A 17,685-nucleotide genomic window follows, 5' to 3' on the forward strand; every position below is an offset into this window, starting at 1 on the left:
TAAAGCAACGAAGGAAGCAAAGGCAGCAAAGGCGACAGGATCATGCGGTTAATTAGTTATTTCTATGACGTAAAGTACCCCCTTTGGAAATTCTAACTATAAAAGCTTAAGGCACTATCAGGTTAACAGGGAGGGCCAATATCAGTTTGTCTAATCACTCCTGCGGTAGGTGTCTGCAAGGTATCGGCCCCTGGCGGTCATTTATGGTCAGATACGGGGTAGCAGGAAACGCATTGCAAAGTGTACCTATTTACATAGTAGCGCACGTTAGCGAGAGAATACTAGGGAGGAAGGATGTTAAGCTAAGCGCAAACCTCGGCAACTAAAGCTTCCCCAGTTTCGACAGGGTTTAGTCACGGATAGCCTATTACACTCCACGTTCTGGTCAATAAGGAGTACTGTACAGTGTCCGTATGTAGACAGTCAGCCCATGATTACCTTTCGAATGAGAGTTCTCCCAGACTATGGAAGAGAACCGCGGACGTTATACGGATGCGACAACAACAACAACTCCTGAATACCCCAGATATATAGCTGAATTACCTCGTTGGTTGCATTGGTAACCTTACGCAATGGCTGATGCATCGATTCCCATCCCTGTTGTACTCCCAAAGCCGCGTCAAGTAGACAGTTTCGGTCAGCAGCAATGGCAAACTCTATTTGCGCTGCTCGACGCCATCACGCCCTCAATTGCTGTCGAGTCTGAGGTTACGGATAGCAAGAACCAGCTGCGTATTACGGAAGCCCAATGTCTAGAAGTATACGAGCATACCAAGCGGAATTTAAGCAACCCGCCCGACTACGAGAAATTCAAGGCATATCTCCGCTCGCGGCCGGTAATCTCATCTGAATATATTCAATACACGAAACGGTTTGTCGGGCACCTTCCCAAATCCGCCCAGAAAGAGCTAAGCCGACTTTTGACGGTACTGAAGTAAGTATAAGAAGGGCTCTGGGCAATGCTCGTGCACACAATGCTTCTGAGTAATTTCTGACCTTTATGGTGAAGTACTCAATTGGGTAGTCTTCTAGCAACGGGCTACCGTTTCCCCTTGAAAGACCAGCCTGTCCATGTGCGAGAAGCTATTTTCCAGTCATGGAGTCGCGCCTGGCTGAGTATATTTCCTCAAATGGCCAGTCCTTTTATGATATTAGGAAAACTGGCGTTCACACAGTTTGACCCCCTCTTCCGGGAACTCAATGATTATACCGACTTTTCGGATGATTACAAACCGGGTCCTTCGTTCGACTACAAGTTTATGCAGTTCTCTACCGGCGATGAGCCCGTCGTACTAGACGTAGACGTCGTCATCGTTGGTTCAGGTTGTGGTGGAGGCGTATGTGCTAAAAACCTTGCCGAAGCCGGCTACGATGTTCTGGTCGTTGACAAGGGCTATTACTTCCCCCCATCGCAACTCCCTATGGCCGCCGAAGCGGCGAACGAATTTCTGTTCGAGGGCCATGCCCCAGTTCAGACAGATGACCGCTGTAGTAAGTAATACCGACAGTTTTTTTTTTTTTCCCTTTTTTTTAACCTTGGGAGGTTTAGAGGCATAAGAGCTTGCCTCTAAATTATGATAGGAGCCTAGAAACCTCTAGCTATGTGAGAACGGTCATGGCTGACGTGAGATCTCAAAGTGAGCATCATATCTGGTAGCACCTGGGGTGGTGGTGGTACTATAAATTGGAGTGTGTCACTTTTACCACAAGGATACGTGCGACAAGAATGGGCAGATACGGGTCTTGATTTCTTCACTACACAAGAGTTCCAACACTGTTTGGACCGCGTCTGCAACTTTATGGGTGTGAGTGATCAACATATCCGACATAACCACGGTGCACAGGTTATCCTGGAAGGGGCGCGTAAACTTGGCTGGCATGCAAAGGCTTGTCCGCAAAATACGAACGGCGCAGAACACTATTGCGGCAATTGCTACCACGGCTGCGGCTCTGGCGAAAAGCAAGGCCCAGCTGTAAGCTGGCTTCCCGCTGCTTCACGAGCTGGCGCTCGATTCGTCGAAGGTTTAGAAGTTTCCAGAATTCTGTTTGATAAGAAGCGTGGCTCAAACAGGGCTGTTGGAATTGTAGGCAAATGGACATCGAGAGATAAAGATGGCGGTCTCCAAGGTCCCGAGTCTGAGAGAGTACAGCGGAGTATCAAAGTCAAGGCGAAGAAAGTCATAGTTTCCTGTGGCTCTCTGCAAAGCCCCTTGCTACTGATGCGGAGCGGGTTGAAGGTAACGCATTCTGATTCGTTTCGATTGCATCAACAGTGTCGTTAAAACTAACGCCTGATCTCATTAGAATAAACAAATCGGCAGGAATCTCTACCTTCATCCCACTACGAGCGTCCGTGCAACCTTTGACAAGGACGTTAAGGGGTGGGAAGGTGGTATAATAACCTCGGTATGCACAACATTTGAGAATCTCGACGGTAAAGGGCATGGTGCTAAAATTGAGACAAACGTCATGCTCGTAAGTAATGCTCGCCTTCGGTCGTCTCTGTGATGCATGCTTGTCCAGGTCTGTGTGCATTAGAAACTGACTCCGCGCTCAAAGCCCTACGTCTTACTATATAACCATCCTTACGAAAACGGTCTGCAATGGAAGCTCGACGCGCTTCGTGCTCGTCAGATGAATAACTTCATCTCTATCGTGCGTGATCGTGATACCGGCTACGTGGTAAGGACTTATCGGTGTTTTCGTAATATTCTTGCTTGGGTCTTTCTTTCAATCAAGTCCATGCACTGGTAGCTTCCAATGGCTTTTGAACTTCCATATCACCTTGGATATCATGATTGCTGACCGAAATGTAGTACCCGGATCCAGATGACGGAAGGCCACGCATCGCTTATACAACCTCAGCATTTGACCGTGGCAATTTGCTCACCGGCGTGGTGGGGATCGTCAAGCTCTGCTACGTCCAAGGCGCAACACAGATCTGGACAGGAATCCCCGGGGTCCCTTCTTTCCAGCGTACAAAGCCCTTGCCCACTGCCACTACCAGTTACGACGAGGCCACCTTCGATCAGGGCATCAACGACCCCGAGTTCTCAGCCTGGGTCAAGTTGATTGAGAAGACTGGGTTAAGCTCGCCGCTGGCGCAGTTCGCGTGCGCGCATCAGATGGGCTCTTGTAGAATGAGTGCGAAACCTCAGGATGGAGTTGTCGATGCCAAAGGGAAGGTCTGGGGTGCGCAGAACTTGTATGTAGCGGATGCTAGTGTTTTCCCCTCCGCGAGTGGTGTTAACCCTATGATCACCAACATGGGAATTGCGGATTACATTTCTCGAGGTATTGCGAATGAATTGAAGAGTGGTGGGTTGCGGGCTTCACTGTGAGAAAGGAGAAGGTGTGTAATGTGTCGGCGTATCTACATTGGTGTCCAGCTATTATCACTCTGCATGTTTTCTGGGGTAGTTATTGAAGGCGAAATGGCTTAGCAGCGATCTCTATTGACTATTGTGGCAGCGTGTATCTAAATGATTTATGTGTGGGATGTAGGAATTTTGGATAGTTTATCAGTTAAGAGATGAAAAGACAATCTTGTCCAACGGCTTATTATATCGCAACTCCATAAATTAACGAGTAAATAAACAAGTCTGCTCAAGTCAACGAATGCTAGGGAATGTTGATAGCGCCCATTGCTACATGAGGCAGCTCGTCACAGTTCTTATATGTGAGAGCAAGTAATTAGCACGCTCATAGCATGGTAGTGCTAAAACGTAGATTGTAACAGTATTTATAAGTCTTTGATCGACAATTGCTGTTCACCTACAATATATTTTCTAAGCACCGTCGAAGATGGTGATATCTTTTTAATACCCAAGTCAGACAGGGGGATCCTGAAAACAGCTAAAGTAGTGAAGTTGATTTGGATTGCTGTGGGAACATTGCGTGCCTCTGTGGGGGCTCAATTGAAGAATGATGTGGAATATATGCAACTCATCGATCCTTTAACGGTGAGCAGGAGAAATTGAGTTGTTTCTCTGACCTCTCTTTGACCTAGTGGGGAGTCGAATCACATTTGCTGCATTTGGTCAACAGTGTATTGGCATCTGTCTGTGTGTCTGTGGTGAGGTCGCAGTATTGATCCGGCGCCTAGCACATCAAACAAACTGCAAGATTCGTCAATCCACACGACATGCAAAGTGAATAACCAATACCGTACTCCCCTCCTTTGCAGCTCTTATTGCGTAAGAGCTGCGTGTCTATGAGATTCTATCATTGCGAGGGCGCTTTCGAGTGATGTGAAGCTATCAACCGCGAGTGCTCCATAGCAAAGATTTCAATTACTTCTTCGCCAATCAGGGCCAGAGCGTTGTTTCACTGCCACGCTATGAAAGTAAGTAGACGCTGCGGGTAAGGGTCGTGTGATGTCAGCTGATCAACAACGTCCGATAGTCGAGTATGGATTTTCGCGACTGGCGATGGCTAATTTCATGCCTAAACAACTAATTTCGAGCCCAGAGACTTTGGGAGGCGAGAGTACTTTGGACTCAGGCCTTTAATTTGGGCCCGGCGGCTCAGCTTCGGGTCTCTCCAGCCCAATCGTCTTGATGGATATACGATACAAGTCCCAAACATGCGGCCTTACTTGCATAGGAGCCCGTACAATTACGTTTACTTCCACAATGACGACGATGAGGCGAGACGAGAGGCGAAACGGAGGCTTCTCGAGAATGATCGAGGTATGATGCACATGGGTAGCTGTGCTTTGCGTGGGTGAGTCAGTGTGAGTTGGCGTCTTCGCAATCACTGGTCAACTGATTGTCGCGGCGAAACTTGGGCCGCGGGCATCTGCAAGACGAGGCCGAAGGCGAAAAGAGCCTACCGTATCCTGCTTTCTGGTAGACCTTGCGCCGGCGCTGCCCAAACCCCCCCTCGCCAGCTGAAATGTTGATGGTAAAATGGTGGTGTCGGGCAGTTCAGTTGTTCTATGAAGTCATCGCTGTGGAACATGGTACCAACGCCTCGGAGTTGTCCTGTGGCTAGTGCGGGACCGAGCGACGTTACCTTAAGTACCTAGGTAGATACCTAGTGGACGTACCTGGTGCAATGTGCTGGCAGCAGCGCTGGCAAAGTGGCGTAAGTGGGGTGGGAGGCCGCTCACAAGCCACTTTTGGGCCTGGCTCGCCTCACCTCGCCTCACCTTGGTCCCCACGATGTTTTGTCCCCTTGCTCTAGTTCAGCTCCCCAAGGATCTGAGGTTGTGAAATTGTAGCTAATACCTAATATTATCCTCTTAGACGCCTTTAGCGCGTGACATAACAGCTGCAGTAGCCGCTGAGAATGTTGTACGTACGCATGCGCGCATGAGAAAGGCGTATGTACATCCTATTTTCGATTGCACCTCTTACAATAGATGATTACACACAGATATGCTTCGGAAGTACCGGACAACAAGCAGTCTGCTCTGGTCATTATAGTACTTACATGCTATGGTATCTATAACGGTGATATCGATCTACTTGATCTTGGTACTCCGAATCATTAGGGAGGGAAGATAGCCGAAAGAGACCAAAAAAAAAAAAAAAAAAAAAAAAAAAGCCCTCTGCTGCGCCAAGATAGCTAATTAGCTAACCTTCAAAAGCTACTATTAGTGTGCAGTAGCACAGAGAGGATACCACTCGTTGACTCATTCTCAGTATCATAGTGTTAATGTTCCGGCCAGTCGAGCCACCAGTGTTGCTCTCCGATCTCTAAAGCACTGATCTTGTTACTAATTGCTACTTAGTTTGCCCCATACTCACATAGTGCACACAGCAGTAGTCGATTTTCAGACGCAAGGATCTGTGAAAGTGCCGAACCTTGCTTTAAGTGTCGGCAAACATGCATTGTTGTTGACTCATTCTACTTGCAGACACAACTACTATATGGTCTTTGCATGTAAATCGTTGGGATGTCGATGGAAATACCAGTAGGCAGTAGCAAGTTAATCTACAAGCAGTGTAGGTATCATATAGCAAGTGGGAATAGTTCCGAAAGCCTTAAACCCTTCCCTTGTGTTCTTCCGGGCCAGGGCATACATACTATAGCGAACGGCCGGATTTGGAATATTTCTATGGAGCATATGTATATACGACGAGCATATGGACGAGGATCTATGGTAAAAAGTAGGCTGTCCACCTGAGAGATGCACAAGAGCCATGGTCAAGGATTTTACATAGTACTGATTTTGTGGCTCATAGTAGTTGCTTGATAGGGTGTCGTCAGCTACCTCCATTACTCCGCATCAACTATGGCCCAACTTGTGAGACCCTCCATTGTCTTGCAAGCGGCTACTCTTACACCTGCGCTTCATGCAAAGCCTGTATTGCGCTTACCTGTGGTCTAGGTTTCTGCTATGCGCACGACTCAAGCTTCGTGGCGGTTAATGCCCGCGCCTCTGTTGGCTGTCTAGATCTGCGGCGGCTTGCATGTGATGGGGGTAGAGTGACGAATATATCACGAGGTCACGAGGTCGGACAAGGGTCAAATGCTGAGGGCCCCGGCACGAAGGGTCGATTGTGAAGCAGATCGATAATGATGTAATGTCATGCCATTTGTTCTGAACGCGCTCTGCGACGGTACTGATGAGGCCTCGAGAAGTAGCATGCGGTAAGAAAAGCGGCAAAGAGCGGATGCGACCTGAAAATAGGAAACGCGCCAAAAGACGGGGAGGCCGCTACTAGCCTGCCGACCGACAGTGCAACACTACCGAGACGGGGGTCCGTCAATATCCACCCGTCGTCGCTCAAGCCTCAAGCAGAGTCCCCAGAGCAGACCCAGAGCCTACCTTAGGAGAGCCCAAGGCACTGGGGACACTCTGCGCACAGACCAAGACCTCGTCGCATTTGGTACAGACGAATGTCGTGCACACGTTTTCCGGTAGCAGGTTGTATGTACTTCATAGTGACTGGGCTCGACTGGCGAGCTGGTAGCAACTCAGATACCAATACCTGCGCTTGTCAGCGGCGCCGTGGATATTCCCTGGGTATATGCATTCGGCTCTCAATGTCCCCGTCCCTTTTTGGTCCGATTAACCAATTCATTTGCACACGCGCTCTTCATTATGGTCAGATGACCACACCCTGTTAGCTCATCACTGGATCATCGCTGGAATCCTCCACGTTTAGCTGCGGCGAACGATCTACTGCTCTTCATCTTCGCTAGGTACCTAGGTATGCAGGCGTCGATAGGTAGTCCTTCCCTGCCACTGGCTTTCTCTTATGCGTTTCGAAACGACCAGTCCTGGATGGATGGGAGGTCCCTCGGCCTGTCGCGGGCCGCGTCGCCTTCATTGCTCTTCAGCTACAGCACACTGGTAGTCAGTGTCTGCCAGTGGTAGGAGATTACAGTTACAGTACAGGCCTACAATCATTATGCCCACGTAAATTGCCCGACCGGTCTCGACGCTCACTAGCCTGTTGTCGTCGCGGCTCGCTTTAGTATCAGTCCATTGAAGGGGAAGTTATGTTTTGTTTATCTCCCTACGTCTGGGGCAGCATGCCAGAGACGCGCACTAGGTATAACATACCTGCGGCACGGCTGTATTCCTCTTTTGGTGAGCGTTCATCTCTCAGTAGCCCCTGATCCTGACTTTGAGAGCATTAGATAGTCATTCATGAAGTTAAGCTCTCTTTTTCTATCGCTCCCATTCGCCCCATCCACGCTTTATTCCTTTGTTTCATTCTACTTGCTGCCGCCTCGGCCTCAGCAAGTATCATTCATTTTGGGGCTTTCCTGGCCATTTTGAATTTAGAGCCAATCAGCATTCACGGTTTCTGGTGCCCCACTTGGAGCCCACCTTCGACTCAATCCCAAGCAGCCAATGGAAACGCAGAAGTGCCATATCTCGTCAACACACCTCACTTCACCATCCGCCACTAGCCAGGGTCTCAGCCAGGAAACATGCTGTCTATAGGCTGTCATTGAATCTCGATATTTCTCGGTCTCTTTTTCGTTTCCATGGACAGGGTCACTTACGAAGTAGTCTCGCCTGCTCCCAGATTCGGTAACATTTGGGGTCTTTTCATCCGCTTCGAGCTCCTTCTCCCACCGATCATCTGAGCTTGACTACTGTAGTGCAGTTTGTTCCTTGTCATGAGGAACGCCCCTAATTTCTATAAAGTCAAGGACCACGATATATTAATGAGCTGATACCCTGGAGGCACGGGGCGACGACCAATCCCCATCAGCTGTATGTTTCCACCCAAGTCCGCTCATGTGAACCCGAGTCACTGTCGCCATTGATGTTTCGAGGATCGTTCTACCACAGTGTACTCGTCTGGCGATCCTGCATAATGCAGGTTGGAAACATCAAGGATGGACCAGCTTCAGGCCAGGCGTTCATTGGAGACGGCCTTATGGCAACGGTACTCGTTGATGTCCCTTCATGCCCTGAATATCATGGCGTAGCTTGAGACTTTGATACTACATGAGATCGCCCGATTCCTCTACTTAAGCGTAGCTTATTTATGCTCCATATACCCCTAATCTAGTACCTGCTATGTACTATTCGCCCGTCCAACGTGGGATGGACCGAGACTTCAACTAGGTATCGCTATGAGCACCGTAACTGCCACTGAACTCAGCCCATCAACAGGAGAGGCCAGTAACTAGTGCGTATGTGAGATGCTTAATGAGCGAAGACTATCTATGCTTGGCCTTCCTATCGAAATCTCGAATAGAAAGTTGGGGCAGTTAGTCTACACAATTACTCTGAAACACCATGCTGTTAACGAACATCTATCATGCATCATACATATACGTACAAGATGGTCTGCATAGCAAGCCATAACAATCTAGGTCTAGGTCGTATGCAACTGTTGTACGTGTATATATATATATATATATATATTATTCTAAAAGGATGGCCGACTAGGCAACGAGACTATTGGCAATGGTACAGTACCCAGATACTATCTACATAGTAGATAGTCGTGTTAAGTAAATCCTATCGTCACTGTGGCTAACCTGTAGTGCGAAAGATCCATCCAATATGCCCTCGGATCCTTGTCAGACGTTATGGCCATATATCCGAAAGGATTATCCGGAGAAGACACGGTTTGTTCTAGAAGTTGTGTTGATACTACGTCGATATGAGCCTGGTTTCGGGCAATATCGGCATCACTATTCTTCCTGTGGCGCTTTTTGGCCGAGACGTCTACTACCGGCACTATTAAGTAGGTATATACCGTACTGCTGCCATACCTAGTACACTCGGTACATAGCAGCAAGCAATTTCTTCCCCAGGGATGAGCGGGTAGGAATAGAAGAGCATGCGAGCATGATAGGTCACGGAGCAGATCTCCCTCGCGCAATAAAACAGCCAACACCATTAACACAGTCACTTATGGGCCATCATAAGTAAGTGCATGTAGTTGTCTCAAGCTAGGAGAGCGTGTTTGTATGAAGCGGGCGTCGTGCACATGCAAAATCTGGAGACACGGAGTCGTCGTACCGATACTTTTGGAGAACAGTAACCAGCATCATGGCTCTACCGCCGTACGAGGCCAAAGGTGGCGTTGTGCAGTGCGTGGTGCACCGGCCACGCATGCAGCTTTCAGCTTGGGTTGTCAGCATGCAGGACTTCGATTTGCTGCGCTTGGGTCGACCATCTGCACGGTCGAGACACAGCCTACTCTGCCGCGCATGACCCGAGTGTGCAGCTAGTGCAGGGTAAAGGTGTACCGGGTCGCTGTCGGAGGCACTGCCTGATGCGGCCTAGCCCGGTGCTACCGGCGCACCGTATCCTCGCGCGGTACATTCGGCAGAGTGCAGGCCGGTCCCTATCTATCTCGCTCATGAGGAGTTGAGATGGACTGACAGACCAGACGCAGTCCTCGACAGTACTACCTAGTACCTATAGTAGGATTTACACAGTACTCTGGGCTTAGGTAGGTATAGGTATCGGGTCTGCCCTCTCCTAGCCCAACCCAACGGCCCAAGGCATGGCCTAAGGAAGAGCACTGCCATTAGGTCTCAAATGTAGGATGTCTGGGTGGTACTCACCTACTTACGGGGTACTATGTGCATTTCCATGTACTATGTATGTGCGGTGAGCTTGTGATGGATTAGGTATCAGTTTAGCCCAGCGCAGCGAAACGAAACCGCAGTAGGCTTACATTTACATGTATGTACGAGGAACGATTGGGACGCAGAAGTAAAGTACGGTAGGTACTTCGCCATTCGCAGACTCCGATGGGTGCTGGTTGCTGCCGATGCAACATGCCAACTTTTTCGGCCGTTTCATGCACGAGAGCGGGCCAGCGACTTTGTAACCCTCGGCTTCCAAGCCAAGGGACGATCTACTGTACCTAATGTACGTATGTAGGCAGGCAATCGAGAAGAGATCAATTAATTGCTGTGAGATATTAAAAAGGCGAGTCGCGCGATGGCAACTTGCTCTACTTACATGTACACGCAGTAAAGTGAGAATGCTAAGCACACGACATATACCCACCTAAGGAAGGAAGAAAACCCGCTGAGAGAGACCGACCGACCTAGCACGCTAGGCTACCTACCCTAGGCAGCTGCTATCACTCCACTACCTCCCTACCTACCTACTATATGTACCTAAGGTAGTAGGTATCACCCAGCGCAGAGGCCCAGCGCATTTAGTCTGCTGTACAGTCAGTCACTTAACCCACCTGCAGGCGCCCAGATACACCACCACACCCACCCAGGTGGTACTTGGTACCTAGTCCCGACATCTAGGACTTCTCTATATCTCAACCCCACCACCCACACACCATCGCGGCTTGTCTCACCCTCCTCTTTCCTTTCTTCACGACACCCTCGTCCACGTTCTCTTCTTCTCGCGGCTGTAGGCGTCTTAGCTAATAACCCTGTCTGGGGAAGCGCCTCGTTGTTCCCTTGCCGCCCTTTTTTATATTGTTCATATTACCTTGACGCTCTCCCGCTCGTTTTCTTGCTTAGCCCCCCCTCATCCACGTTCCTCGACCATTAGTCCTCCGTCTTCGTCGCCTTCTCCTGTCTTTGCTCTCTGAGACAGTCCGTACCAATCATGCCTCCCCAATTGTTACCCGCTTCCGCTGCCGCCTTCGCGCCTCGCGCGTCCTCTGTCAATGTTGTTCTGGGCTCCAAGGTCGAACCGTGGTTAACTCAGACCCTCAAGCGCATCAACCGAGTTAAACGCCCGCTTAATAGCGTACCTCAACACCAGAGATGTCTCACAGAAACACTGTCATCCCCCAACGCTATATGGAACCTGGCCTCCTTGTTACTTCCCAAGCACCCAGAGACCGAATTGCATGAGGAGTCGAATACTGCCGTTGAAGTCATGCGCAACTATGGGTTTATTTTTCTCGAGGCATATATCGTTCATGTTGACATGGTGTTGCGAAACGAGGTCGCTTTCAAGTTAACTCCCGACACAATAGAGGCTCTAATCGAGCATCACAAGGATATCTGTTGTGTCGAAGCCAAGGCCGCTTCCTATGATTGGCCGGAGAAGGAACAACACGCCAAGAAGCTCCACGACGAATTTGTCCAGGCAATTAATAAGTACGTATTCAGGACACATGTTTCCGCCTTGGAAGGTCTGGAAGAAGAAGGAGCCGGAGAATTGCTGTGCGGGAAGAGTGAAGAAGTCAAGAACAGTATCATGTCGCTATTGAACAAACCACTGCTTCCACCGCCACCCAAGATTGTCGACGTGATCCGTCAGCCGCCTCTTTTACCCAGCTCACCTGCCAATACAGCCATCTGGTCTCAAACGACTCACTCACAAGGGATACCAGCCCCAGTTGACTCATGGCGAGTTCTCCCTTCGAGTCCGGCTGTAACTTCAACCTCGGTGGATTCTACGTCGATATGGTCAAGCATGGGTCTGCACGAGATGGACTTGCCCTCTCCCGCCCCGTCGTTTAGCCAGCCATTCTCTTCCGCAGGACTGTTCTACAGCTCACCGATGGTTACCTCTCCAATTCCGGCATTGCCACTCCCGAGTATGTTAGCCTCTCATTGCGGTGTAACCACGGGCTATGGTAGCTTTGGCTGGGACCGGTTTCAAGACTACCCTACGATCATGTGACAATCACCGCCCAAGCCGGGGAATCGCTATCCCATAGTGACAACCTCATAAGCGTCAACTCTCCATCATGTTAGCGATCTAGGTGCTTCATTCCTCGACTCGGACAGAACACGCGGCGTAATCCCATCGCATTCCAAAACATTTTGGCGTTCTGCGTCGACCAGTGGCGACCTTGCGAACCAAACTACCGAGCAGCATAATTTCGAAGTTTGTTTAATTTGTCGATACGTTTAGCGAACGAGCGTCTGATATTCTTATTCGAGACAACTACACAGCAGTGCGCCGCAAAGCTTAGCTATAGCGATTTTCTTGTCCATTCTTTATGTTCTTTTTTTTTTCTCTTGTCTGATCTCGTCATGGCAGGAACCGGGTGGGTTTATATTGATTGCATTTACACTACGGGCGGGCCTCAATAGCATATAGCGTGGCCGGGTTTCCATCTGTTGAAAGAAAAAGATATACGCAGCAATGCACCCTATATTGACCGGGAAAAGACCGGGACAGGTTATATTGGATTTCAGGCTTTCCCCTCAAAATTTCTATTCATCTTACGGCATAGAGTGGCTTTCACATACCAGAACCCCGACCAACGGCGAAAGGACACAATCACACTTTGTCCTCGGCCAGTCAACACACTCGCTCTAAGCGTACCTACTCTCATCAAGCCGAATCTTGGTTTAATAATTAACGAATGATTGATCGACCTAATGACGAATTTCCGCACAAGCTTTATGGAGGTTTCCCGGTACGACTGAACAAAACTCAACTTGAAGTTGAACTTTTGCATTCGAACGATCGAAGTCAAAACAAGCCATAACGGACAGTTCATTGGATTATGCATTCGGCTGGACCTGAAGATATGCATTTCCAGGGTCAATTTTCGATATCATTTTGGAGAAGCAGATGAACTACGGTATCTGTGATACCGCTGTTCAAGCTTGGCACCGGCTGTCTACCTTCTCACCAAGATTGATTCGCCCATTATGGGTCTTGCAAACCGTGGCAAGATCGGTGAGTTGACTCATTTGCGTGCAATCACGAGGCTTGAGAGCGAGCGGGGATAGATCTCGCGATCAACAAAAACACCAAAAACAGAAGCCGGGTATCAACACGTGACAATCTCTGCTGGACAGAGACGTCAGACCCTTTGCTCGCCGTTAATGTCGCCATCATCCTGGCCCGATGAATCCTCTGCCGTCATGGTTCTGGGTCTCAAAAAGCGCCGCGTCGAGATTGGATTACAACGAATTCTTGCCCTGTTGATCACCAGGTTTTGCGTGAGGTCACCTCGACGGAGTAAAAGAAGGAGTATGTAATCGTGGATACGTGCTTGCATGTATAGTCGCGTGGTGACCGGGCTAGGAATGATGGATGGCATGCCGCAGCATCATCTCACTGCACTCGGATCTCTCCTTTCCTGTCGGTCGCTAATTATAGCGTTGGCGCCCACGGTTTAGGGGGAGTGAAGAAAAGTCGCATCTGGACGGAGAAATGGCACATCTGCTGCGCAGATCTTGCCTATTTCCTTCACTCCGGTGATACATCGTAGTACGATGTATAGTTGACATGAGATGCTGGTTGTTAAAAAGCATCAGTTCCGAAAGTCGAGTTTTGCCCTGTGGGCACCCGATTGGGAAGGTCTTTGATCGCTAATTCCCACTATACTCAGTAACCCCTGCTCCGTTTTGTTTCCTCTTACTTAGTAGTAGTTAATAGGAAGAAAATACGAAAATTTTTTGTCCAACAAACATCAAATTGTGACCAGCCTGTCGAGGATTGCTAAGCGGAAAAAAGGCTCTTTCCGTTGTTGAGCGATATTGAGTACTCTCCTACGTCTTTCCCATGTTAAGTGTCATTAATCTAAGAGTTTGCACGTGTCAAGTGGTATGGGGTAGTACTAGCAAAATCACCCACAGAACGAACCATGTCAACGGTTGCGCCACAAAGAGAAGAACACGGTATACCTACCTGACGAAAGAGAGAACTATAGCCTTCGGAAAGAAAGAAATGGATGGCGCTAACATGATGACGACCAAACTACCTAGGTTAGGTAGGTAAGCAGGCCTCTACCCAGGGAAGAGCGCGGTCAGCTTACGCTTGTCAGTTCATGATTTCTTGCACGACTACCTAGTTCTTGAACAAGGCAAATGACGGCGATATCCGCGCTATCTGCGGTAATGGCAAGTTTAGCCGCGCGGTCGCATCAGCCGGGCAAGGTGCCTTGAGGCGTAGAGTGAGGTGCATACATAACACACGTCAGGAAGTTTATATTTATATTTACATTATAGATAAGTTAGATTTAACTATATATATATGTAATTGAGTTATTAGAAAGCATGCATACATAGATGGGTAGGTGCCTAGGTAGTGAGTCCTTATGCCCCATGCAATCAGCCGTACAGCTGGAACAGAAACAAGAATACTCATGAAGTGAACAGGGGTTCTTTGCGGAGATGCACATGTTCGTGGGATTTCGTGCCGTGGTCGTCGGCTCTCTGCAGAGCATCGCAATTTATCTACAACAGTGCCTACCTGGGTACTTTGTATATATTAGCTACCCATGTGATCATGATATGTCCATGCAGGTAAGAGAAGAAGAGAATTACCCTCAGCGGTAGAAGTGTAAATACCCAGGCTAGATAGCCTGTCACATGAAAAGAGGAGGGGCGGCTTTTTTTTGCGTGTGTTCTGGTTGGCATCGTGCCCCCCCGACGGTTACAGCCCTATGACGGGCGATATCGGCGGGCGCCTCCATCTTTGGTGCTAATCTTGGACATGGGAGGGAAACAGCGGGGAAACCAAGGTGGGGGGACTGCATATACCTATGTATTTTCCATTTAAATCATGCTAGAGACTGATATTTTCTATTCAATCTCTCTTGTACTCATGAACACTTGATGAAGTATTAAGCCTGCAATACAGAAGAGATGGCCCTTTTCGCTAGCCAAGCCGCTGAGAGCAAGGTCGAAATAGGAGGCGAAAGAAAGCCAAAAGGGGGGGAAGAGGGATGGAAAGTGGTGATCATATGCAATGCGAACACGGTGAAATGGAACATACCTACCTCGCCTAGGTAGCAGTCTGTCTACATGTGTAAATGATGGGCTGTTTCTTTGCATATGGGGGCGATGTGATGACGATAACGCTGCTTGATGACACCATCTGGCCAATACTTACCGTACATGTACTTACAGATGATGCACAGCACACCTTGTATCAAAGTAAGTAAGGACCGTAGTAAGTAGCAGTGGTATTGGAATATCAACGTATGGCTGGGCAATCTTCAGCCCCTTACCCAAGCCCCAACGCACAACAGTAGGTACTTGAATATGCAGGTGCATCGCGAGGTTGCAGAGGAAGAGCAGGCATTCGTTCCCTATGCAGCGGCCACGCCTATTGGTTGACTTACGGGAGGGGGGGGCAGATATTATGTACATATACATACATGGGTACATAACAACGTACATACATAGGTATGAAGGCATTAACATTGAAATCATGACTGTACAGAATCCCGCCTCCAAAATGGGAAGCGACCAGCATCCCGGGACATTACATCGTGCCTTGATAGTGGGTAGATAGGTGCATATAATTTTAATTTATCCGTCAAAGGGCTTGATGAAATAAACGATTCTTGCCTGTTCAGCCCAGCAGGCCCCAGTTGGAGATTGCCGCGCTGTGGCTTTTGATTGGCGAGCTCCGCGTCCCGGTCGACCCAAAAAAGCCCTGACCCAAGCCCAAGGGTGCCGGACCGCTGGGTCCCGTCCCTCCCCGTCTAACCTAGGTAGGTTCTTTAGCGGCACTTTTAGTGGCCGCCGCCTACTTAAGTAGATCACCAAATCTATCCGAGGTACCTACCTACATCCCCCTACCCCTTACCCCTTTTTTTATTTTTTATTTTTATATTTTTAAGTGCCTCGTCACCGTTGCTGCGTATTCCCATCCTGCTTGCAATGCTTGCAGGCACCAATATGCATGTAGGCGAAGCCTTAGATACCTAGATCTTGCCAATGTACTGTTGCTTAGGTAAGTAGGCAACCATTACGCCCAAGGTTGATGTGGCCGGTGGGAATCACACAGACTCCGGTTGGTATCGGAAGACCAAGGAGGTGTTCACACAACAGGCCCGGCAGGCAGACGCTCAGACATACACATGTATGCTATGTACAGATCGCCCTGGTCAGGGTGCTTACTCTCCAAGCCTCTTCGGCGGCTCTTTTCGCCTCCCATGTCATCGTTCGTCTTTTGTTTCAGTTGTGCGTAAATCATGAACGGCTCTGTCTGCCTAGACAGGCAGGTGGTATACATCAGGACAGCCATGTGCATGCGCGCGTCTTGCGTTTACAGTAGTACATTACTTTATTTCTCCCAAAAATGCTAGTGTCATGACTTCCGACTAGTCATCATGCAATGGACTTCTTGTCTTTTCGCCACGCGTGGAGGACCCCAATCTCGCTTCAGATTGCGACTAGCTACCATTTGTCACTGTCGTTGGCTTGGTTCTCTGCCTACCCAGGTTAGGTACCGACGCCTTTGTGCTCGGTGACTAGAAAAGCAGTGTAACAGTGGGCACTTGATATCGTGATGTAGGTAGGTAGGGAGATGGGGAGAAGATGTCATGAACAGGGTATTACCCGTAACATGGTACCACAAACGACGGGATACCCCTCCTACGAACAGTAAGTGTCACAGACGACAACGATATAAACGTGGTCCGGGAAGTTATGTGCCACCGATACCTACCTGGATTAGTCGTGACATCGATCCGTCTGCACGATGCCGCCAGCACTTATACGTTGTGTTGATGTTACTGATGCTGTATCTTAAAGGTCCCTATTCTCTCGAACGCAAGCTACTCGAGCATCCCGCCTTCAGACAGTCTGCTCTATGTTAAGCTTGTCAAAGGACAGTGAATTCTGAAATTAAACGTTACTTAAATCCATAGCGTCACAGTGTCCTTGCCGAGTACTGCTGCCAATCCCCTTTAGCTCTACTTATGTAATTGACAATACAATCCAGTGTGTAAGGCTACACGCATGATCTTTGAGTAAATTGATAATTAGCCAAGTGGTAGCCTTGTAACTTGGCAACATTAAAGTCAATATATAAGAGACAAGTTGTTTCAAAATGTACATAACCCAGTCTCAAGGGACTAATCTTAGCGGGAGTGTCTCAAGTAAGTCGAAAACGAACGGGAAGCTCCATCATTACGAATCTAAGACATACAGGCACGCTGTAGCGATACAAGAAACTTCACCATTTTGTGTATCATATTATCGGCGCAAAGGCAGCAGGAGAACCTAAGATATGCATGCTGCCGAGATGTCGGAGGCCGGCTATAGTAGTTTGCTCATACCTACGAGGGCGCAGGAACTTATTTCGAAAAATGATTCAAACCAGAATTTTCGGCTGCGCTGCTCTGGTAAACGCTGCCCAGTCCACGCCCCTGAGTGATTACCTACCCGGGTGGCTTCGCTACAGCTCTTAGAAATTGACCGATAGCTGCCAGTCCTCGGGCTCTGAGATGATTAGCCTATTATGTGGCATTCATTCTACCGAATCTCTGATTAACCGGGGCCATTTAGTCTTCCGTAGTGTGGAAAGGGGTGAGCATGTAAGTACCATAGGAGATTGATCTCACACCATCA

At 48.8% G+C, this 17,685-nt stretch overlaps 2 protein-coding genes across 2 annotated transcripts; both read left to right on the forward strand.

Annotated features, from left to right (window-relative positions):
- Positions 1–572: 572 nt before the first annotated feature.
- On the forward strand, positions 573–3,341 carry F5B22DRAFT_632983 (long chain fatty alcohol oxidase; the record flags this gene model as incomplete). Its single annotated transcript, XM_047976771.1, has 6 exons — positions 573–934; positions 1,010–1,491; positions 1,639–2,237; positions 2,305–2,475; positions 2,560–2,682; positions 2,817–3,341. The coding sequence occupies 6 exons, from the start codon at positions 573–575 to the stop codon at positions 3,339–3,341; spliced, it is 2,262 nt and encodes a 753-aa protein (XP_047835873.1).
- A 7,421-nt stretch (positions 3,342–10,762) lies between these two features.
- F5B22DRAFT_163134 (uncharacterized protein) lies at positions 10,763–12,299 on the forward strand. The gene has a single exon (XM_047969252.1). It carries the CDS (start codon positions 11,012–11,014, stop codon positions 12,038–12,040), a length of 1,029 nt encoding a protein of 342 aa, XP_047835874.1. The 5' UTR covers positions 10,763–11,011; the 3' UTR covers positions 12,041–12,299.
- Positions 12,300–17,685: the final 5,386 nt, after the last annotated feature.

Source organism: Xylaria bambusicola, assembly GCF_022495145.1.
Source record: "Xylaria bambusicola strain CBS 139988 unplaced genomic scaffold F5B22scaffold_2, whole genome shotgun sequence".
Taxonomy (NCBI): domain Eukaryota; kingdom Fungi; phylum Ascomycota; class Sordariomycetes; order Xylariales; family Xylariaceae; genus Xylaria; species Xylaria bambusicola.